This window comes from Callithrix jacchus, chromosome 12 (assembly GCF_049354715.1).
Source record: "Callithrix jacchus isolate 240 chromosome 12, calJac240_pri, whole genome shotgun sequence".
NCBI lineage: Eukaryota > Metazoa > Chordata > Mammalia > Primates > Cebidae > Callithrix > Callithrix jacchus.
Window position 1 is genome coordinate 53587304 of NC_133513.1, and position 24991 is coordinate 53612294.

The 24991-nt window shown below is 37.4% G+C and overlaps 2 protein-coding genes across 12 annotated transcripts in view; one reads left to right on the forward strand and one right to left on the reverse strand.

Annotated features, from left to right (window-relative positions):
- Window positions 1-24991, forward strand: part of LOC144578662 (uncharacterized) — a 277455-nt gene that overhangs the window by 147360 nt on the left and 105104 nt on the right. For 2 of the 7 annotated variants that reach the window (XM_078345530.1, XM_078345525.1), the window contains exon 4: window positions 21173-24559. The exons of 1 other annotated variant lie outside the window; for it this stretch is intronic. In XM_078345530.1, coding sequence (XP_078201656.1) covers window positions 21173-21231 — 59 coding nt within the window. In that variant the 3' untranslated portion in view covers window positions 21232-24559. Of the gene's footprint in view, window positions 1-7042; window positions 7170-21172; window positions 24560-24991 lie in introns of those variants that run through there. 4 more of the 7 variants (XR_013524885.1, XR_013524884.1, XM_078345526.1 and 1 more) reach the window with 4 other exon arrangements.
- Window positions 22598-24991, reverse strand: part of LRMDA (leucine rich melanocyte differentiation associated) — a 1126962-nt gene continuing 1124568 nt past the window's right edge. For all 5 annotated transcript variants that reach the window (XM_054242288.2, XM_054242286.2, XM_054242285.2 and 2 more), the window contains one exon: window positions 22598-24583. In XM_054242288.2, coding sequence (XP_054098263.1) covers window positions 24470-24583 — 114 coding nt within the window. In that variant the 3' untranslated portion in view covers window positions 22598-24469. The remainder of the gene's footprint in view (window positions 24584-24991) is intronic.

A 24991-nucleotide genomic window follows, 5' to 3' on the forward strand; every position in this document is an offset into this window, starting at 1 on the left:
AAACAAACTCATAGCGAACCAGTGGGCCAGCCCTGGACCCTCACTTCCCCGACTCTCCCCAGCTGGAATGCATGTGGCTTGGGTGGCCGATCCTATGTTATTGTGGCTTGGTAGCATCGCTTGATTAGGAATGGATGTTTTGAAGTTTCCTGAACACTTCCACTGGCTCTGTCCATTGTAGATACCATTCTGGAATTGGGGTGTGACAAGGATTAGAATTGACAGCCACCAAACTCTGCATGTCCTGGAGCCAGCCTTGATGGCCCTGCCACTGTCATGTCAAGCTTCATCCCTCGTGGCCACTCAGCGGCTGCGCCCATGACACCTGTCAGAAACTTTCAAGTGTCTGCTTGTTTCTTCATCAGGATTGCCTGCCCAGCCTGAGCAAGGAAGGGATGACATTTGGGATGCAGGAACGATGGGAAGTGCCTTCCTCTTTCTGCCTCCTCCAACTGTCAGTTTGGGTTTTCTCTCAACATATCAAGATTTAAACCCAGTCGCCTTGTCATTTAGAAATGCATTCAGTGGTAACCAGATTTGAAAACAATGTGGGAGAGAGAGAGAACTTGAGCACATCTCCTTGGAGAACGATGCATCTCGAGGAAATTAAACAAAAGAGGTATGGCATGAGGCTATCTCTGCCCTTTGGAAACACGCTGCTTTGGGAGATGGGTGGATGCACTCAAGCCATCCATACACATGAATTCCTTTGCATTTCTTTGATCTTTCCATCAAAGTGGAATAATTTGGCATACGTGTTATCCAAAACAGCAGAGGTTTTCTTGGTGGGAGGTTTTAGTTATCTACTGTTTTTCCTTTTCTTCCTTTTAATAATACTTTCATTTTAATAAAGGATTGGGGCAAACACATGGATCTTAATTATAGCTAAACTTTCAGTGTCACAAACTCAGTATGGGTTTAGGTCTGGAATTCACTCTCCCTAGAACATAATTTGGATAAACATATAGATGAGGAAGTGCTGCTTCTGGAAAAGTGCAAACTTTTCCTAGTCACTTTAATGGATCATCCCATAGTTCCTTTGCTGACCTTTTACCAGAACAAAGTGAGTGTTTCATCTTTCCTTTAGTCCGCCTAAGATCTTGTACCATTCCAAAGAGGTTTCTCAGTTAAACTGTGTCACTCAACTCCCATCTTCCAACCATTTTCCAATGGGCTTAAACTCTGGTTCTTGCCACCAAAATGCCACCCAAATCTTCTGTGCTGCTTTTAAATTTACATATAAATGTAAATGTAAATATATACATACATCTGTGTGTGTGTTTGTGTGTGTGTGTTATGATATGGTGATATGGTTTGGCTGTTTCCCCACACAAACCTCATCTTGAATCCTAGCTCCTGTAATTCCCACGTGTTGTGGGAGAAACCTGGCAGGAGTTAACTGAATCACAGGGGTGTTCCTCCCATTCTGTTCTTGGGACAGTGAATAAATCTCATGAGATCTGATGGTTTTATAAGGGAAAACCCTTTTTGCTTGGCTGTCATTCTCTCTTGCCTACCATCATGTAAGACACGTCTTTCACCTTCCGCCATGATTGTGGGGCCTCCCCAGCTATGTAGAACTGTGAGTTCATTAAGTATCTTTTTCTTTATAAATTACCCAGTCTTGGATGTCTTTATCAGCAGCATGAGAAAAGACCAATACAGTGTGTGTGTGTGTGTGTGTGTGTGTATATATATGGATACACACACACACACATACTGGTTTATATATATTTCATAGGTAAATAATATATTACATACATATTTTTTAACTCCACAATAATTCTTTCCATTATCTCAGGGCATATTTCTTCTCAAGAAGCGACACCCAAGCAGGGAATTCAGCTGAGACTGATTTGTCTGGTTCTCATGGGACAGCACTTTGTCCACCATACTAGAGTCCTGGTGGTGGCCCACCTGTCCTGAGGTCTGTGCAGCCAGACTCAGTAGGAGACACCACAGCTGTGGAGTCCCACATAGAGTCTGAGCCCAGTTCGGCAGAACTGTCTTCTAAACCTTAGGCAAATGACTTCTCCATTGTCTGCCTCTGTCTCTGGGTATAAAATGAGAAGATAGGATCATAATTGTCCTTGCTCACGGGATTGCTTTGAGACCCAAATGAGATAATAATTATGAAATTATTTTGAAAAGAATAAAGATATTAGTACAAAAAGGGGTGGGTTCACAAAATTAGTACAGATATATCTCCCCAATAATGTGATGAATTCTATTACCTGAATTTTCTACAAACACCACACATAAGCAGCAAATGGAGGCCATAGCCCCATTTGTCAGGAGGGCTACCCACTAACCCAGGAAGATGAGGGAGGAGGAGAGATAGCTGAAGTAGTGAAGACTGTAAGAAGTGTCCAGCATCCCTTCATTATTCTATGTTGGGACAGGAAACTGTAAAAGCTTCCAAGTTACTTGCAAAACATAGGGAATTAGTTGCACCCAGAAACAAAAAGATAAGAAGATCATAGTGGGTAATAAGGTAAGGCATGAAGACTCTCCAGACCTCACCTTAAGACTAAAAAGGAAATTGAGAGAGGAAAGAAACATAAATATGTATTTCTACCCTGCCACAACCCAAGCAGTGGGCTCAAGGGACATATCAATAGCAATGTTCATCTTTTCCTGACAGCTCACTTCTCTAGTTCACATCCCAGGGCAATACAACTTTGAAAACTGGGGCTTTGCAGAGAGAAAATATCCAGGAAGCAGGCACCTGCCTCTACACCCAGGTGTACAACATCAAGTACCACTAGCCCTTCCAGGGTGTGAAATTTCAAGGAGAGGGAAGGACGTGCTGGCGAAGGATGTGAGCAGTTCTCAGGATGAGGTCCATGTCCTCTGTCTCTCTAATAAAACCTTACAAGGCTGTGAAGAAAGTGGCATGACCATAGGGCCTGTGTGTAAACGAGGACTTGCAGGTTGCCTTGGAAGAGGCATCTGCACCCACACAGGGCAGCCTTCTCCTGCAGCGAACACAGTAACAGGACACAGCAACTGTTTGTATATGCCCACCCTAAGGGAGGAGTGCATCTGATGTGAGATGTCAGAACTCTGGCCCTAGTATGTGCCACTCTGGCCCTCTGGGGTCTCTGCTGTCCACCTGCCTGCCTGCAGGTTTTAATTTTACATTTTGTTCCAATTGCTAAAAGGTAAGCGTAAGCTCAAAAGAGCAGAGACTCTCACTGTGCAACTGGTAAACAGGCTGCACAAGTTCCACTGGGGCCATACCACACACTTGTCAACAATAAAGATCATATTTGTGTTAATATCTGGCTTCTAGATCTATTTTTAGTTTTTTTTGACTCCTGGAGGGGAGACTTATTCAATATCTTAACAGGAGATTCTTGCTGGTAAATCCTGAAGTGGGAGAACATCAACATCATAAATAGAACCATGGGAAATGATTACAAGCGAATCATAAGGAAGCTCTCAGAGGTAATGCATGAGTTATAAACTATGCATTGACCCTTGTATCATCCTCCCTATTATTCTAGTAGGGACTGTACTACAATGGAAATAACTTGTGTTAGAGGTAGGAGCTTATGCCACCATCTTAAAATAGAGTAAAATATAATTATAAAGTTGTGAACTTAGTTCCAAAAGTCAAACTTCAGAAATATACAATTTCTGGGAGCGTAGTTATAAATAAAGGGAGACATATCACATGTAAAGGAAATTTGAGTTTGGCAGTAATCTCTAGGATTATAAATGTGAACACCAGTGAGAACTCTAAACAGGGGCAATTAGAATCCCTTCCTATTCTGCCTTCATGGAATGACTCCTAGAGTTTTGAAAGGAGGCTGAATGTGATACTCTGAGTAGGACACAGGAAAAACTGGAGCAGGCCCAAAGAGACAAAGTGGCATGATGAGGGGCAGAACCATGTGAACTAAGTCACAGTGCTGTATCTCCTAGAGAAAGGAGGCACAGGAGGAGGAGGTGCAATGGCCATCTTTAAATATCCAAGGGGTGGTCCCACGGCAGAAAAAGCTACCTTACCATGTGTGGCTGAAAGAGAACCAAGTGGTAAAGAGAGGGGAACACTTTTTTTTTTTTTTTTTTTTTTTTAGCAATTAGGTCTAATTGAAATAGAATATCCCCCTCCCTGCCACATGGTAAGTTCTTAGTTATGACTGTAGTGGAGACTGAATCCATGTATTAGGTAAGAGCTGAACACGCTGGAGTATCACATAGGTGTCCAGGTCTGATATTCTCTGATTCTAGAAATTATCATAAGAACCTTATCCAGCATAGCCTTGAATTATTATACCAGCCTCATTCCTTGTGTGGATTCTCTTCTCCTTTTTATTTATGAGTTCACTCATGAGGACTAAACTAGTGCCTTTCACTTGAGCACTTGAGAAATGTTTACTGAACAAGTGAACAGTAGATTCTCAAATATGATGGAGGTAATATCCTCAATAATATTTGACTAATGGAATAATAAACAAGGAGGTTAAATATTAGCAAAGTTATTTTTCTTTAATACTGTTTATTGATGCAAGTAATTCTTTCTGATTTGGTAACATTTCTCTTGAACAATTCTTTACATAAGGGCTGAACACAATAGACTGAACAGCCCTGAGGGATTTCCGTGTTTTAAAAAGAGCATTTTAAAAACATTTTATAAAGGGTGCTTCCATTCATTATCTTTTTATAACCTGCAAAACAACTCTATGAAGTTGAAATTTTCCAGATGAGAAAACTAAGGCCCAGAAATGGGGAAGGACCCATGTTCAAGGACACAAAAACAGTAAGTAGCAGAACCTGAGACAGGAACAAGGTCTATTAATTCTTAAGTCACATGACCTTTCTACCATGTGTCAAATGCCTCTGGCAAAGGCCCCATGTGGAGAGAGAAAAGGCTGTGGGCTTCCATATGGACAAGTTGGTCAGACTCCCCTATGCCTCATTTACCTATATGTCTCCCTTCCTAGAACTGTGCATGCAGTAAAACTGCTTTTTCACAGAGAAGATGGCTCTGGTTTGCCTGAATGCTGAGCTGATGGTGATGCTATGTGAACATGACCACAACATAACTTGTCTTTATAAATATCCATTCCTTGCAGGCTTGTGAAACTATTCACTTGAAGTCTGAGTCTGTTTGGCAGAAAGGCAGGGACAGGGCAGCTGTAGCTTGGCACAATTACCCTAGGCTAGTCCATTGCAAGCCACCTCACTTAAAGGAGGACTGGAAGCTGGTGCAGTAGTTTCATACCAGGACTGCTGGCAGCTCCCACCTTGTGACCTGGGATTGCAAGGTGATCTGTGAAAAGAGGCCCTGGAATATCATGAGACATGCTCTGAGGGTATGCATGCTACTGCCTAAGTGCTTTGGAAAAGGTAAGTCTACTCAGTGCGCTCAGTATTCTCCTCCTCAATCACATCTTCTTCCACTGTTTACTTTTTCTTCTTTCTTGAGGAAACAGAGTATCTGTGATATGCCTGATGCTGGATTATGTTCTAGGATTATAGAAGTAAAAAATATTGTTCATACAATCAGTGAGTCACAATCTAAGGAGAAAGATAAAAATGTGGTAAACAAGTAAAATAAAGAGCTATTAGGACTATAGACTGAACAGCCCTGAGGGATTTCCCAGTTTAAAAAAGAGCATTTTTAAAAAATTTTATAAAGGGTGCTTCCATTCATTATCTCTTTATAACCTGCAAAACAACTCTATGAAGTTGAAATTTTGAGGTGTTTGAAAAATTGAGGTGTTTGCAAGATGCTATAATTGGTATTCCTGAAGAATTGGTGGAATGTCACAACCACATTAAAAAGTGGGCAAAGGACATGAACAGACACTTCTACAAAGAAGATGTTTACGTGGCTAACAAACATAAAAAAGCTCAACAACTGATGATTAGAGAAATGCAAACCAAAACCACAATGAGACACCATCTGATGCCAATCAGAATGGCAATTATTAAAATGTCAAGGAACAACAGATGCTGGCAAGGCTGTGGAGAAAGCGGAATGCTTTTACACAGTTGGTGGAAGTGTAAATTAATCCAACCATTGTGGAAGACAGTGTGGCAGTTCCTCAGAGACTTAGAACCAGAAATACTATTTGACCCAAATATCTAATTACTGGGCATATACCCAAAGGAAGATAAATCATTCCATTATAAAGATACATGCACATGTATGTTCACTGCAACACTATTCACAATAGCCAAGACATGGAATCAACCCATATGTTCATCAATGATAGACTAAATAAAGAAAATGCGGTACATATATGCCATGGGATACTATGCAGCCATAAAAAGTTATGAGATCATGTTGTTTGCAGGGACATGGATGGAGCTGGAAGCCACTATTCTCGGCAAACACACAGAAATAGAAAACCAAACACCACATCTTCTTACTTATAAGTGGTAGCTAAACAATGTGAGCATATTGACACAGGGAGGGGAAGAACACATGCTGGGGCTTGTTGGAGCAGCAGGGTGAGGGAGAGCACCAGGATAAATAGCTAATGCACGAGGGGCTTAATACCCAGCTGATGGGTTGATAGGTGCAGCAAAGCAACATGGCACACGTTTACCTTTGTAACAAACCTATGCATGCTTCACATGTATCCCAGAATTTAAAATAAAATAATTGTTGGAATGTATGACAATCACAGGTATAATAAGGAACTTTTCTATGGTGAATAAGAGTGAGCCTGCGAAGAACTCACCACATATCAGGTAAATTCATGAAAAGAGGCCAAAACTTAAATAAATCCCGAAGAAATTAATTTTTTAAAGTAATTGTCTTAGTTTGGATAAAAATTCCTAGGAGAAGCAAACACTGATCATTTTTAGAAGAAAGCTTCCCCTCCGAAGGAGGCTTATTATTACTTAAATGAGTTTGATTTTGCAATTATTGCTAATTATAGAACAAAGTGATAACATTTTTAAGTGTCTTATGTTTTCCCTGGAGTTTCTAGTTGCTTTTAATTTTGAAATATGTTTTTATCATCTTCCTTAAGATTTTGCACAGAAATCTTTCTGATTTTTCCTTTGACAATTCTCTTAGGTTAAATCCACTGGTACTTTGAAACCTTCATGCAAATACAAAGTAGAAGCCTCCATACTTCCACTATAGATTATTGCCCAGACCATGGTCATGTGGCCAGGAGAATGCAAAAATAAAATAAAATGACTCAGTACTTAATAAATATCCTCAAATAACTTTCTGTGTCAGTTTGGATTAGGTTCAGGTGCCTATAAGAATAATAAAAATAATACATGTAACTTAAATAATATATATATATATATTTTTTTTTCTCTATCACAAAAAGAAATTTGAAGGTAGGCAGTACAAACCTGATATGGTGAACTCATATTGTCATAGGAACATAGTTTCTCATCTACTTTTCATTATTCTCTAACTATGGCTTTCATTCTCATGGAAACCATGGACCAAAATGAATGTCAGAACCCCAGTTACCATATCTACATTTCAGGAAATTAGAAGGAATAATAGGAGACTATCCCCTTCCTTTTAAAGATATTTCCATGAAGCCCCTGCCTCACAACACATCCACTACAAATAACTGGCAAGAACATGGTTACATAGCTGCAAGGGAGTCAGAAAAATTTAATTTTTAGCTAGCTAGGATATGTCTCAGTAAAAATTGTTTTCTATTGCTGAACATGAGAAAAGATGGATCATTCTGAGGAAGAGGTTTCTATCTCTTTCATGTCTGTAAATATATTTGCTTTTATCTCACATTTATTTCATATTTTGATGAAGTATAGAATTTCTAGTTGAAATCATTTTCATCAGAACTTTGAAAGCATTTCTTTACCATCATGTGGCATCACAATAATAGGTCAGTCCTACAGAGGTACTATATTTACCTGATTTATTGGTTTTTCAGTCTCAGAAAGCATTAGTTATTTACCTTAATGTTCTAAAATCACAATTATTTTTTCCTGTTATATCTATTTATCCTGCTGAATATTTTATTGCTTTCGGCTCTTCAAAACTATATTCCATTATTTATTTGAATATTTTCTTTCATTCATTTTCTTTTTTTTCTTTGCATAACTTCTATCAATTGACTATTAGAGCTCCTGCAATGGTCTTCTGTCACTTACTTTTGCTATCATATTTTCATGTCTGTCTCCTTTCTGTGTTACTTCATGGAGGAGGGCATCCTGGAATGCTTTCTTTCAATCCTTCAACCTAATTCTTCTACTGAACGTTTCATTTTATCCATAATATTTTGCACATTAAGATCTCATACTTATTTTCTGACTCTTCCCTTTTCATTATCCTGTTACTTTGTGGATTCAATGTTAGCTCACATGTGTCAGAGGATATTAATAAAGGCATTTTCCCACTATACTTGAATATCCCTATTTCCTTTTGCATCTTTTTTTTCATGTTTTTTTGTCTTAGAATCAATCTTATGTTGTATTTTATCCTTCAACTATTTAGTGATTCTTGGTTTTCCAATTCATATTTAAGAATGAAGAATTCATATAAGAATTTCAGTTAGTATAGTTTTTGAAAGAAACTCCTATCACTGAAAATGTTCTACATATTGAGACATATACACACACACACATACACATATATATATACATTTGAGCTTGAAAGTAAGAAAAAAAAATCTGTACCATTCAAAAATAAAAAGGAAACCCAGAGTCATAGTGGAGTCCAAAAACACAAGGCAAGTGGCCTGCAGGGAAATCAAATGTGGATATAAGCATAAATGCCTATGGGAGGAGTTTTAGAATCCTCACTCTGAAGCATCATGAACTGAAACTGAGGCCCTAAATAATACCCTGAGCCTGGCAGGATACAGCCTAGAATTCAAGCAACCAGTCTGAGCAATATATAATAAAAGATTCATCTACAAGATATTAGAAGCCTGAATCTATACAGTGGGAGATATGGAGTTTACATTTGTACCCCACTCCTAGGGAAGGAATAAGCAGAAAATGGATACAATAGCTGGTCTAGGATTAGAGATGCCTACAGGGTCTTAGGAAAAGCACATTTGAAGGTGCCCAACAGAGATACTGCTATAGCATACAGCATCAAGTACTGTCTTGGAAAACAACCCTCAGAAAGAAGAAAAGAAAGAGGAGAAGGAGGAAGAGAAAGAGGAAGAGCAACAGCAACATAATGAGATTTGGCAGGCACGATATATAGGAAAAGTAAACAGGTAATAAAGTTAGTTGAGACAAAAATTTTTTAAAAGGCAAATCAGAAAAAAAATCTAATTTATAAAAAAGAAAAACATAGCTAAAAGTTTCCAAATTTAATGAGAACTATAAACCCACATATTTGAGTAACTCAACAAACCCCAAACAGAATAAACAAAAAGAAACCACACCACGGCACACAATAATCAAACTGCTTAAAACCAGAGATAAAGTCTTAAATACTTCCAGAAAAAGAATAGCCACATTATGAACAGAGAAAGGAGATTAGAATGACCACAGATCAGAAATGATGCAAGACAGAACACAGTGAAATGACATATTTAATGTGCTTAAAGGAAAAAAGTGTCAACCTAAAACTCCATCTCCAGTGAAAATATCCTTCAAAAGTAAAGATGAAATAAGGTCATTTCTAAGCAAGCAGAAGCTGAGAGAATTTATTGGAAGCAAAACCACACTAAAAAAATGTTAAAGGAAAATTTTCATGCTAAAGAACAATGTTTCCAAAATGAAAAATCAGATTTACACAAAGAAATGAATACTGGAAATGGTAACTATGGGAACTAGAAAAATGTGTGTGTGTGTGTAAATCTTTTTCCTTATTTTAAAAATTTAGTTAGCAGATACTTGGCTGTTTAAACAAAATAATAAAAATATATTATACATTTTATAAGGATGTAGAAATGAAATACAGGACAGTAATAGCACAGACAGTAGTAGGGGTAAATGGAGGCATCCTTGTTGTACAGCAGTACAATGCCTGGGAAGCAAATTTTAATTAAAGATAATGATGTGATATGTTAAAGATACATATTGTAAACCCTACAGCAACACACATACCAAAAAAGGCAAACTGGAATACTAAAACTACTAAATTAATCAATAGGAAGCTAGAAAAAGAAGACATAAGAACAGGAACCAGACAGGATGAATTGAACACAAACAGGTAAACATGGAATTAAACCCAAATATTAATAATTGTATTACATATAAATGGCCTAAACCCTCCATTTGAAGGCAGAGATTGTTCAAGATGAATTTTTAAAAGGAAAAAGAAGCTACATGCTACAAATAGGAAGATAATTTTAAATATAAACACAGGGCTGTCTTGTCTTTCCAAGGCAGTACTTGGTGGCTCACACTTATAATCCCAGCACTTTGGGAGGCCAAGACAGGCAGATTGCTTGAGCTCTGGAGTTTAAGACCAGCTTAGGCAACACAGAGAGACTGACTCTAATTAAAAAAAAAAAATTAAGAAAATAAATATGAAGATAGGCTAAAGGTAAAAGGATGGAAAAGAATAAATCCTATGAATACTAAAAAGATTACATTAATAAAAATGTAGATTTCAGAATGGGGAAAATTGCATGAACTATGAAAAGACATTTCACATTTTATAATGACAAATGCATCAAGAATATATAATACTAAATGTGTAAATGGCATCTAACAACAGAGGCTAAAAATACATAAAGCTGAAATTTACAGACTAAATGAAAAAAATTCAGAATTGCAGTCAGAAATTTCAAGACACATCTCTCTCTTAGTAATTTTCAAAATTTATACATAGAGTCAATAGGGACATAGAAAAACTTGAAAAAAAGTAAAAACCCACTTTTGTTAGTTGACAATTACAGGACAATATACCCAACAATGATAGTATACATATGCTTTTCCAGGGCACATTAAACATTCACCAAGCTAAATAGTAAGCTAAACTCACACATTTAGAACAATCAAAATCAGGAAATAAATACCATACCCCCCATACCCCGAATCTGGAACAGCTCTCAAATATTTAGAAATTAATTAAGGTACTTCTAAATAATCCATATATCAAAGTAGATATCACAAAAGTTATTATTAAATATTTTCAACTGAATAACATAGAAACTATTATATATCACAATGTATTGGAGAAAGCTAAAGCAACATTAAGAAAGAAATTTATTGCTTTAAAAGCTTATATTAGAAGACAGTGTAGTAATGAATTTCTGAAGTTCCACCAGTAAACTAGGAAGTTACTCAAAGCAAGTGAAAGGGAGGATAAATACAAAATAGGAATAGAAATTAATAAAATAGTAAAAACACAAGAGAGGAAAAAATCAGTAAAATGAAAACCTGGTTATCAGAGAAGATAAGAAAAGCTAGTGAACTTCTAATAAACTGCTTGGATCACAGATTAGCAAAAAGGCACTTGTCGGACAGTCAATATAATTTGAGTGAATTCTGTAGATTAAGAATATTATTCAATATTTTCTAATTTTGATAAGTGTATTAGATTTCTTTAAGATGTTAATATTTTGGGAAGTTGTATCAAAGGTATACAAAAATTCTTTGCACTATTTTTGGAAACATTTTTGTAAACCTGAAATTGTTTCAAAATTAGAACTCTTTTTAAAATAAGAGAAATTTCTAAAATAGGAGAAGAATCTCTGCTCTTTGAAAGACTCTATTAAGAAATTAAGGCTGGGTGCGGTGGCTCACGCCTGTAATCCCAGCACTTTGGGAGGTCGAGGCAGGTGGATCACAAGGTCAAGAGATCGAGACCATCCTGGCCAACATGGTGAAACCCTGTCTCTACTAAAAATACAAAAATTAGCTGGGCATGTGGCGTGCACCTGTAGTCCCAGCTACTCGGGAGGCTGAGGCAGGAGAATTGCTTGAACCCGGGAGGCAGAGGTTGCAGTGAGCCGAGATTGCACCACTGCACTCCAGCCTGGACCCTGGTGGCAGAGTGAAACTCTGTTTCAAAAAAAAAAGAAAAGAAAAAGCAAGAAAGAAATTAAAAAGGCAAGCCCCCATTCAGGAGGAAATATTTGCAATACATACATCTGACAAAGATTTATATTAAGAATATATATAAAGAATTCTCTTGCTTCAATCAGAAGATTTACTTGCCAATTAAAAATGGAAGGAAGGAAGGAAGGAAGCAGGAAGTGAAGAAGAGTGGGAAGAAAATTATATAGCTATAGCAATCAGAATAGGGTAATATTGGCACAAGAAAAAAAATGCATATTGAGTATGTAACAGATAGGCCAGAAATCCACATATATACCTGAACTTCACAATGACAGAAATTGCATTGAAAAGGAGAGAAAAGATTACCAGAACAACAGACTATTATTTAGTTAATAAGTTTACTTCTAACCCCACATCACACCATCAGTAAGTTCCAGGGGGATCAAACACCTAAGTATGCAGGAAAAGAATTTCACAGCTCTTAGAAGAAAATGTAGAATAACTTTGTGATTTCAATATATTGAAGAATTTCCACTGCACCTTCCTCATACATGTATCATAAAAATTTTAAAACTTGATCAGATCAAAATTGTAAATATCCCCCCAAAAGACAATAAATAACTTTAAAAGGTAAACCACAGTCTTACAGATGATATTTGTTCACACATTAAAGTGAAAATTTAGCATCCAGATTATTCAAGGAGCCCCAAGAGTGTAGGTGCAGTTTTAAACCTTAATCATTTCAAAGTATAAGTGCTACTAACTTATATCAAATATATTTGAAAAGTTACCTCCTTATATTTTAAAATTTGATATGTTACTTATTAAAATTCAACATAAGCATGGCCTCTGCTACACATATTCTAGTTGATTTCAAACTTCACTAAAACTTTCCTCAGCTGCTGCTCAATTGTAAGAATAATTGCATGTATAATCCTGGCCTCAAAATCCTCCAAAGAATGAAGTTTCGGCCACACACAGTGGCTCATGCTTGTAATCCCAGCACTTTGGGAGACTGAGATGGGCAAATCACTTGAGGTCAGGAGTTTGAGACCAGCCTGGCCAACATGGTGAAAAACTGTCTCTATTAAAAATACAAGAATTAGCTGAGTATGATGGTGCACACCTGTAATCCCAGCTACCCAGGAGGCTGAGGCAGGAGAATTGCTTGAACTCAGGAGGCAGAGGTTGCGGTGAGCTGAGATGGTACCACTGGACTCCATCCCGGGCGACAGAGAGAGAGACTCTGTCTCAAAAAAGAGAAAAAAAAGAAAGAAAGTAAAAAAACAAACAAACAAATGAGGTTTCAGTGAACACATGATAGAAAGTTTGGATGTGACCCCATGCAAAGACAGACCAGGTGACCTAGGCACAGCAATAGGTCTTCCTCCACTGGTCCATTCTCTGAGAAAATATCATTCAGAAACCAGGGCACTCAAGAAATTAAAATTTAAAATTTCCTTTCTGAAAGCCACAAAGTAAGTAGAAGAGCAATCATATGGTCGAATAGTATTTTTGTAATTTTGTAGCATTTGAAGATAGAATCATAAAAGCTTAAAATTTCACTAAGATTGTGAAACACTCTGCATAATGAATGTCTACAAACATCCAATTAAAATTGCTTATTTTTCTTTTTCTCCACACAGTTCTACCAGTTGTTTCATACATATTTGAGCCTACGCTGATAGATGTATATGCATCCTAATCATAATATTTTTTTGGTTTAGTATTTCTTTTAACAATATTATGTTACCCATCTCTGTTCTTTACGGAGGGTTAAGGAAAAAAAAGAAGATGTGGGCATTGCATAGGCATAGGCAATGTTGACAAATTTCTATAAAAAGAAGGGATATGGGAATCTCTATCTTCTGCTAAATTTTGCTAAAACTGCTCTAAAAAGTAAAGTCTACTTAAAAAAAAAAAACATATACTGTTTGCCAGTTCTTCTAAGGTGGAAAGAAAGACTGCTAGACAAATATGGAGCTCATTCTTCTCATATGCAGACATTGATGAATAGAAGACATCAGTCTCTCTCAGTTGTCTGCCAAACTGTGTAGAAAAAGAAAACAATGTCCAAGAGAAGAAGTAAAAAACATTGAAAATTGCTTTAATTGCAAAACGAGGAACCATCACAGATAAGACTCAGTCTTCAGTAAAGAAGCTAGCTACAAACAACAGTTTAGGACTTTTATCTGTAAAGTAAACCAATGTTGAGTGTTGATAGGCCTGAGGATTTTTAAATATCCACCATATAAGTGATCTTCAAATTTCCCCCATTCACCCACAAGGAGTATGACCCAGTTAGGGTTGGGTTTACAGTGGCTTGACAGGGAGTTTCTTACCCAAGGCAACTGGGGACATCCAAAGACTGAGGAAAGAAAAGTCTGGGTAGAAGTGTCAAGGCCCAGCAGGTCAAGAGGAATATCTGAAAAATTACTAAAACCAAATGAGAATGAATGGCCAAACTTGGAAGTAGCACTGAAATCAGACATAGAACAAGGAATATAGGGTCTTTCTGACCCTTCACTGAGATGAGAACCCATAAAACAGGTTGGGAGCAAGAAGGCAGAGGGAATTACGAGTTTTTATCAGGAAAATATGCTGATATTTTTAGCATACAAGTAGAAACTACCATATGGAATGTGGGACACAAGGTAGGATTGTTGACTTTGATGTTTTTTAAGGATAGAACTGAACAGGTGAATCTAGTGCTGTGTTGAGTCACAGTGGATAAAGCCTGGGGCAAAAGGAAAAGTTTTTATTTAACATTTGATATTTGTTCATAATTAATTTTTTGCATTAATTTGGGTTTTAAAAAATATTTTATTAAAGCATTATTATCCTGGTTAGTGAGATTTGTGGTGTCTTACAATTGCTCCCAAGATGAGTGCCTCACTCACCTTACCCTAGTCTGGCCCCAGTGAATAAATAGAAGCCAGAAGTTTTAAATGCAGACTTTCTAATTATGAGGAATACGTAAAGTTGGGGAAAAGCAATGAATGATTATCACCAAATGAAAACATGGCATATGAAAAACACCACACATAAAGTCTAAACACCACTAGAGCATAAATAACTGAGTATGTAAGACTTAGCTATAAAATGGTGACTAATTTTAGAATTCCCCCCTCCAGGAATGATGGAAAATTTTGTGGTTTGGTCTGCTTCAAAGTAGTCACCTTGAGAGACTATCCCCTAATTTCGAGAAAGAATCTGATCCCCTAAAACATTTCCAAAACTTCCTTTTTGAAAATGCCTTCGGAGTTTGCAGTCTTGCATATAATCATTTATGCTGGGGTGGCACTTCGTTTCGCAGAGCACTTTCACAGGCATTATGTCTCACAGAGTCACTCGACTGCAAGCCTGGGGGAACACCGGCAATTATCTTCAATGGTGTTAGCCCCACCTGCCTTTTCGACAGGCTCCGGATCCTCTTTAAACAGCACAGAATTTGAAGACCAAAGAGATGAGTGAAGTCTGGGAGAAGCAGGGCAGAAATAGAGTCCAGCTCTACTGTCTCTGCTGCAACATTATAACCATCCACCAAGATAGGTTTTCTCCAAATTTTCAACATAACTAATGATTGCCCATTGACCAAACAGCAGAAATAGGGATCTGAATATGGGATTTCCAAGCTATGGATTCTTTAATCACACTATGTGTTCACAGAAAATCTTCAGGTCTTAAATGTCAGAAAATAGTTTTCCTTTTGGGATAGCTTGGATTTATACGTAGTATGTTGTTTTTGTTTATTCTGTTTGTTTTTGTTTTTGGAACTGATTCCAGGGAATGACTGGGTTGTAGAGTTATATAATGCCATTTTTTTCCCTTTTGTTAATACGAATCCTCATTTTATGAATGACTTTGAGTTTTAAAGGTTTGTTCCTTCAAAGAAGCTTCAAAAATACCTTGAGCACTATTTCCATCATCAGAAAAATGCGCAGCTTTACAAATAAGGGATGCCTGTAGTAGAGATATTGCAGTGACGAAGAATATTGACTCTGGGCCCAGGCAGTCTGGGCTAAGATCCTGGCTTCCACATCCACCCCTGTGCGTATTTAGCCCATGGTATTGAGCCTCTCAAGGTCTTAGTTTTCTTATCTTTAAAATGGAGATAATAATAGCACTTACTTCATGGAGCTGTGGGATAAGAAAATTAGTTGATGCCCGTAATGAGTTTATAACAGCATTTGCGTAAAATTATCGTTACTTAACTAGACTAATAAATTCGGTTCCCACAGAGCAGGAAAAAAATTTTCATTATTTTTCCATCACCAATCAGAAGTTTTGAGAAAGTTTGGGTGCTAAGTTACCAACTTAAAATGAGTTCATTCTGTTCATATCTTGCGATAAAACTGTAATTTAATAATGTCTAAGAAGAGGTTGTTTTATAAATATTACACTTCCTTTAGATTTCTCCTTAAATTGTGTTTTGTGTATATCTTATCAGTATAATGGTGTTAAGAGTTATAATAAGGAATTTATACATTTGAATAATTTTTAATTGAATGAAAAGAGCCTCGGCTTCCACAAATATAATCTCTGATCTATGTTACTGATAATGTCCACAACCAATTCTACACAGCCTGCTGGCTGCATGAGAAATAATGGGAAAAGCACCCCTGTAAAGCTTACACTGCATCTCAAATCCATCCAATGTCAAGTTGCAGATCACCTAGTTATTCTGCTTTTTGACATTCATTTTCTTTACTGTTTCAATCTTAACCCATTTTCATTGTTTCATGCTTCCTCATTGTACATTGTTCTGGAATGAAATGTCAAGTGTTTGTTTGCCTGATTTAGGTTAAAGAAAGGAGTGGAAAACTTCCCAATGAAAACTCCTATGATAAAAGAGACTCATCCTGTTCAATACGCAACGATGTGTTTGTAAACATAGCCTAATAGACCTCTGTGAATTAGAACCATTCATTCATTCATTTATAAGTGATTATTTATTGAGTGGCTGCTATATGCCAAGGGACCCTCAAGCCATCCTATTGTTTGAATAATAAATGGAAAAGCAAATAAATATCTAATAGTGAAGCAGTGGTAAGTGCAACAGAGGAAAACAAAGCAAGGTAGGTAGAGTGTGATAAGTGGGAGGGTAGTTTACAAAGGACTCTCTAGTGAGGTTGCATTAGAGCAAAAACCTGAATGAACCGAAGTGGCACTTTATGGGGTTACCTAGGGGAAGAACATTACAGGCAGAGGGAATGCCAAGGGCAAAGTCCTAGAGCTGCAACGTGCTCCTTGTTGTCTAACATGGCTGGAGTGGAGAGCTGCGGGGGTGGTGTGGGCATTTAGTTCTGTTTCATTCTCACAGCTATTAGGTCACTGATTTCCTGATTTCTCTAACACCAATTATGTTGGGCAATATAGGGTCTTGAAAGGACTCTAACTTTTACTCCAAGTTAGATGGGAAACCACTGATGGGAAATGGGTAATAGAACCACAGGATGTGACTGAGCATTTTTAGAGGATCATACTCACTTTCCTGTAAAAAATAAGTTGTACAAAGGTAAGAAGAGAATCAGGAGACTGGTAGGAAGGTGGATGTAATCAATAATCCAGGTTAAGAAATGTTTGTGTCTTGGGTCAAGATGGTAACTGTAGACATGGTTGGATTATGGTTACATTTGGAATTAACTTCCCACCCTCATTTCTGGTGTTTAATCCATTTCTTTAGTGTAATTTCTAACTTAATACCTCTCCCAGCATATAATAATTTATGTAGAATTAATATAAATTATTATATGCTGGGATAGGTAGCATTCTGGAGTAGACTATAATATATATAAATTATTATATGCTGGGGTAGGTACTAATTCTGAAGTAGACTATATATATGTGTGTGTATATATATATTAGACTAATCTATATATATGAGTCTACTCCAGAATTATATAATATATATATTAGTCTATTATAATTCAGAATTATAATATATATATGTCTACTCCAGACAGAAATTTGTCAAAAAGCAGGACATCCTCTTATTATCCCCTTGTATTTGTAACTTTCTAGCATACTAAGGGTACCCAATGAATATTTGTGAAATGAGTGCATGGATGTGCATCCTTATAGATAAAAATTATCACTGCTTTTTAAAAAGCTTCAAAACCTAAGAGGACCATGTAAACCACAGCATTACTTGGAAAATATTTCTAAAGAAGTGACCCAACAGTGTGGTGGGAGAAAATCAGAAGTAATAGCAAATGTTAGACTTTTTAATTATTTTAGCCAATTTATATTCTTGAGTATTTCATATATATGAAATACATATGTTTATGTATATATATATATATATATATATACACACACACACACATTACTGATCTGCATGAAGTAAATGGATACTTCTAGTAGCATATACTTCTACAGCTGGTAGTTTCTTGACAAACACATTTTAGTAAAATGACAGCTTTAGTGCTTGGTTTAATGTTGATATTACAAAATAATTATAGTAACCATTATTTATGCGTTTATTAGTAAGTGCATGTGTGCATCATGAATGAACCAGAGCAAAGAAACCCATAATATTGTCCACTAAAGTGGTCCATAGACCAAACTAGCCAAAATAGAGTTGCAAATTCCATTTTAATATTTGGTAAGCCAATACCCTGTATCTATATTATATACACAAATATTTATAAGTGTAAATCTGTAAGACTTCTCTAATAAATTAGAGTTGAGATCCTAATTTTTTCAGCTAAATGTAATTTTCCAAGCATTGGTTAAACCTAACTTATCAAATATCTACACCATAATATGACCCTTTTCTGGTGATAGTAGCCTTCATTATCATTCATTATAGACCAAGGAATGTGTTGACCATTAAGTCCAAATATTTTTATATTCTTCTGTGACCCTTTGGAAATGGATCATTCTGAGTACGTATACCAAATAAAGTTTTTAAAAGAGAAAGGGAGGTAAATGTTCCAACTGCAGGCACTCAGACATGTATTGTGTTCGAGAACACAGCCAATGCGGCTACAGGATGTGAATGTTATGCTGTAGCCCTGTAGAAAATGGAGTTATTTTGGAAAAGACAACCTTTGCATGCAAATAAAGAAATATGGCTATTGTGTGTGAATGTAAAAAGATAGGGGAATATGGATAGTCTATAGATGAAACCTGGTTTTAAATAGTAACTTTTGGAGATAACTCACGTAACCTACTCTTCTTTGAGCATCAAAGATCTCTCTTAATTAAAACAAACTTGCTCTATGTTATCCTTTGAACAATGATCCTGTTTAAAAGGCCAAGAAGGGCAAAAGCAAAAACATCATGATACTATCACACCAGGGCCTGAGAACTTTATGATTGATGTCATAAAATGTAGAACAGCAATTCATATGAAAGGAGGACATACAGTATATATTAATTAATTGGGTATGAAATAAATGTAACATGGTAGCAGGATAATTGCTGACCTATTTTGGAGTCCATGCAAAACTTAGGAAATTTATGTCAATAACAGATTCTAAACTCTATCTCTCTTTCTTTCTCCAATAAGGCAAGTAATTAGTTAAAAATTTTAGAAGACTTTGTAGCTGTCATTGTTATTGTTCTAATTAAGTTATATTTTGCCCCAAAAGCTGTTTCTATCATAATCACAGCCTGAAAAACTAAATGTGGGGTGAAAGTCAGAGTACATTTTTTTCATAAAATATTGCATTAAATAGTAATAACATGAAAATTAAAACACCATACTCCACCTGGGTGTTAAATTTCATTGTATCTTTCTTCACAGGATATTTCTTTCATAGTAGCAATTATTATGATTTAGCCTATGATTTACTGAATTCAGCCTTCGTGAATAATACACATTAATTCTTACCTATTTTGATACTCCATAACTAGAATACCCTAACTATTACGCTTAAGCCCACAGGCAGGGCTTTTTCCCTCTCATCACAAACACCTAAACTGGAAAGTTCATGTCTAAAGGAAACTATCCCCAGAGCTTTCAAAATTCATTCCTATTTATAACATTGAGAGAATGATTGCCAATATGGAGGAGGAAAAGTTGATTTAAAGTAATTGATGTGACAAAACAGAAACATTGTTTCTAGAATGTTCTGAATGTTAATCCAGGTAATCGACTTGAACTAATATGTTATTCACAGCTCCTATGAGCTGAGCGCTCATTCGCTGCCTGTATGCCAAGAACAGTCCAATCCTATTGCCAACATCTTATGCCCCAGATAGAGGCATTCATCTTTTTCTTTAAATATTTTTGTTTTTTTGTGTGTTATTTTGTCAAGGTGCCCATTTCCCTGTGAACTTAATGAATATATGAAGACTTCCCATGACCATAAATCTATTTTTTTTCATATGACTGCTCACATCATTAAGTTTACCTTGTATTCTTTTAGCCAGTCCAGAGCTGAGGCACTTGCCTTAGGATGCTGAGTTTGTAGAATATCAGGTACCAGCCACAGTCATGTCTGTCCATATGTAGCCATCACGCATATGATCATTTGTTCCCACAATGCTCCATGAACCATCTTTTCCACACTGTTTCATTGTCTTTGGCAGAGAAACTTGTAAAACATTAAGTGGGTGGACACTCATTTATATCAAAGACGATTCCATTTTGAGGATAAAATATCCCTAAACATCACGTTAGTGCTGAATATCAGCAAACCTTTTAAATGGCAGAAAACTAGCTTTTCCCTTTCCTTCTCATTTCCTCAGCTCTCAATTTACTCCTATCCATGAAGATTCCACATTTTAATTCTGCTGCATTCTGTCTCTTGGCTTAATCCCATTTATTGCCATTTATATCATTCCGACTCTAGCAACTCTCCCCCATACACATTCCATACTTAGAATTCCCCCTACTGTTTCTTAGCAAAACTCCCTTGTCGCAGGTTGCTTGTTCTCTGCGCCATATTCCATGCTACTCTAGAAGAATTATCATATGCTTATATGATAATATGCACAAATAATACAACTTATGACCTACCCCAACCACAAAGTGACAAATGAACCCTTAGCATTATAATTGCCCAAAGGATGAGAATTGCCAATGCTGGGAAATTTTAGGTAAACTTCAGGAATATTAAGTTTACCTGAAAAAAACAGTGGCTGTGCCTTTCAATGTTCTTCAGGTCGCTTGAGTGGTGGCTGATGCATTAGAAGAAGTAACATACAACACTGCACCACGAGCTGATGGTTTGGTTGTCACATAAACAAGGAATCAACATTCTCTGTGCTCCACTGGTCTCATTTTCTTTTCCAGGTCTTATTCACAGTCAGTTTCCTGCATGGTATTTGAACAAGTTAGAGAGAATCAAGTAGTGGTAGCACCCTTCGTCAGCAAAGGTTTCTGCTTGGAAACAGAATTGAAAGAAGCAGGTAGAAAAAAGGTCACATTGGATCAGCTGTAATGATGGACAACATGGAAGAGTCCCAATGGGCACCACTGCGTCCACGCTGGGCATTACCTGTGTTGCAGCCACACAGACCTGACTTAGGCTGCCCTTGCAAGTACCAAGTACAGAACACGATTATTTTTTTGATGAAAGCCCTGTGGATTGTTTTTGGTGTGCATATTAACACAGAAAAGAAAGACGGCCAGGTTATTTCTTGCAAACAGCAAGAAAGACATTTTTCCCTTGAAAATGTGCAAGATACATCTCTACTGGAAACACACACATGCACATGCACACACACACACACAAACAAACAAACAAAAAAATCCTTTCATCCAGAATCTGTGGTTTGCTTTCTTTTATTCCTTCATGTACATGAATATGTGAAAACACACAACACTCAGACATGCAGCCTGATCAAGTGATAATCTCTTATAATGTGCTTCTATTTAAAGCAACAAACAGATGGAGGTTTATGAGCGAGGCTGGTGAAAGTAAAAGCAAATGATTGCAATAGTTGTACTTTTAATAGGATTCCCCACAATCCAAGACATTATTCCCTAAGGAACAAATTGTTCTTTAAAATTATGTTACTTAAGAAAGAGATAGTCGCCCTGACATTGCCGAGGCCACAGAGAGCTGCAGGACAGCCTTGAATTGCCGAGGTCTCTCCACTCAGGTCAGCCTCCTGGGAGGGGGAAGAGAGGATGTCAGGCACCACAATCCCCAAAGAACAAGCTCAGCGGAATGGGATAAAAGGAAGAAAGACCAAAGGGTAGAGAAAGTACAGGACATGTCTGGGACCTGATTGAATTTATTACTTTCTTCTTCTCAACTTCGAAAAACAAGGTTTGGGAAATTCCTTCAGATTTAAGATAAACATGCAACATGGTTTCTACCTCTGCCAATTCAGACCAAAAGCTAGCTCTAACATAGCAAATTTTGGTTAACACGCCAGTGGAACTGTAAGCAACCCAGCACTAATTCATTATCATTGTCCCTCCTTAAGAGAAACAAAACTCACTATAATTGTATCAATAAGATGAATATACCTTCGTGATGGCCTTTAGGTAATTTATAATTGAAGCTAATCTTAATTCAAGTTATTGCACCATTTTGGAAGAAAATAAACAACCCAAAGACAGGGAAACAGTGTGGTCAATAACTCACTCCAAAAATATGTGTTGCTTCCAAAGCTCACATTGAGGGAGACATTCCTGCACATGATACAAATGGTTCTGACATTAAAAAAAGTAAACAAGTAAGAAAAATAAAGATGGAAAAATTCTGTGGTCAGTTCACAAGTGCTTTTTTATTGTTTGAGGCAGGGTTAAAGCCTTTTATAAAGACAAGGATATATGTGCGGCTGGATTGGATATGACATCGGACTCGTCTAGCTGCTCTTGCACAGAACTCCGGCTGCCCACATTATGCCAAGAAGAAAACATGTGTTGATGCTTCTAAACAACAACCCGGGGAGGCACCGAATGCAGATAATTTAAAGCATTATTCCAGTGCCGTTTTGTAGATCAAACAGAGAAAGGTACTCCAGTTATGAATGGATTTGAGAGATAGAGGCAGACATTCAGCGTTCTCCAATTATTCGTGGTTTTGAGGATTTTAACCTTAACTTGTCTCAAGAACTGATTAACAAAGGTTGCATAATGTGTAAGCGGGACTCCCGCCAGCCTCAATACATGTCATTCAAGACCTGTGTTAACTCAGTAGGCCAGAGGCTATATAAACGGGCTAGAGCTGAGAAAGTAGGTTCTTTTTGGGCAGCTTAGGGATTCTGAGTCCCCAGAGATTTACAATAACAGCTCCCTAGTCCCTCAGTATCTATAACTTGGAGGGATTCTCTTTCAGGTTTTGCTATCATCAAACTGACCTAATACTGCGAGGACAATGAGCACTTGATCTAAAGAGAAGCAGAAAAATAAACACTATCGCATCAAGAACAATCAGCCTTTTGAATATCTTCTAGAGTGATTTGACTGGTGTACCAGCAAGTTAGGTAAGTTTACAGCCACCCAACTAGCAATGATCACACTTATGTCCCCTGTGACATTAGTCCACAGCCAAGGATATAGGAAGACATAGCACCGTCTCATAACCTATGGATTTGATTTCTAAGAGGTCATGAGAAAGATACGAAATCCAAAAGGTTTGTGCCTTCTATAAAAACTCTGTGGTCTGGTGGGTGTTTTCTATAGTCTTAATTTTGTTTTTTAACCTCCTGACCCATCACTCTATCTTTCATCACCTCACTACCTTTAAATAGCACCCAAAGGAGCAAGCCAGCCCCACGCACGAGTATGGCCACAGGCATCGCTGGAAGTGTATACGGTTAAAAATAAATTAATAAGTAAGAGTCCCTGGTGCAACCAAACCCTCGTACTGAGAGAGATGCCTTACTGCCTTACACTGCATCATATTCAGGGCAATAAGTGGATTTAGAGATGAATGAAACAAGATAAAAGTCCATGCTTTTGTAGTCAGGGATTTAGGGAAAGCTATTTACTCCAATAAAGGGATTGTAGCAACATGAAGCCAGCCATAAATGTATGACCTGGCTGGGAAGTTATACCTTGTTCTCTGAAAAGCTGCAAACCAAAATGCACCACCTGTCATAAAAACGATGCTAAAGGAAGGTGGAGGGGAAGAGACGGGAGCTATGTATATGCAGAATGCAGAGGTTATGATTTAAAGGGAGTGAGGGAGAGTGGCTTTCCCCTAAACTGTGATTATTTCACTAAAAATGAGCCTGCGGCACGATGATATCAGCCAACTCAATAGGCGAGCTGAAGACAGTCTTTCTCACTTGAATGCAGCCACTGAGCATGCCCAGTGAGGCCCCAGGTGTGACCTCTGCTCCCCTGTGAGCAGTGGCAGGACCAGGCAATCTATCATGGTGTTCATGCTGTCAGCCCCATTGCTTCACAACCGCTGTCTGTCACCCTGGTGGATGAGACCTGCTTAAGGGCAATCATGTCAATCTCGATGTGACCACTCAGTCTAAGGCAGAAGGATGATCTTGACAGGCCTGGCAAAGTCAGCAGAAGGTACCAAAAGCTGAAGTCATAGCCTTTCCCAAAGAGAAGCAACTGGGCTATTGTGTTTTCTTTAGCATTTTCTTTATTTTTGATTCCCCTTTGATTTTATTTTCATGAAATGGGTGAAGGTACACAGAACTTGGCTTCAGAGCTGGTCATCTCGGATAAACCTGTTGCCTTCTGAGTTTTTCCCATAGTAAATGTAGCGACACTTCCCCAGGACTCCTGCAAATAAAAAGACACAGATCATTGCAGGTGGCACGATTGACAAGGCAGGGAAACATAGGTGCTGAAAAACAGACATGCAAGGCAACCACAGATCCAATGGGTGGCAGAAAGTGGATCAAGCCCCAACTTCTTGTCCTCACAAACAAGAAATTTCTGTCAACCTCAGAGTTGACATGGAAATAAAACGTCACTACAAGTACAAGTTCCTAGGAATATTGTTTTCTGCATGACTTCTCTTCCACACGATAGGTACTTTTCTAATTTGGCCAATTACTCCCCAAAATATAGCCTCTCCTCATCCCAGTTTCCCTTAGTAGAGTTTCGAAGAATGGAAAATGAAGAGTTTAAAGATGAACCCAGCCCAAGCAAAAGACTTAGAACAATCTTCCCAGAATGTGACTATTT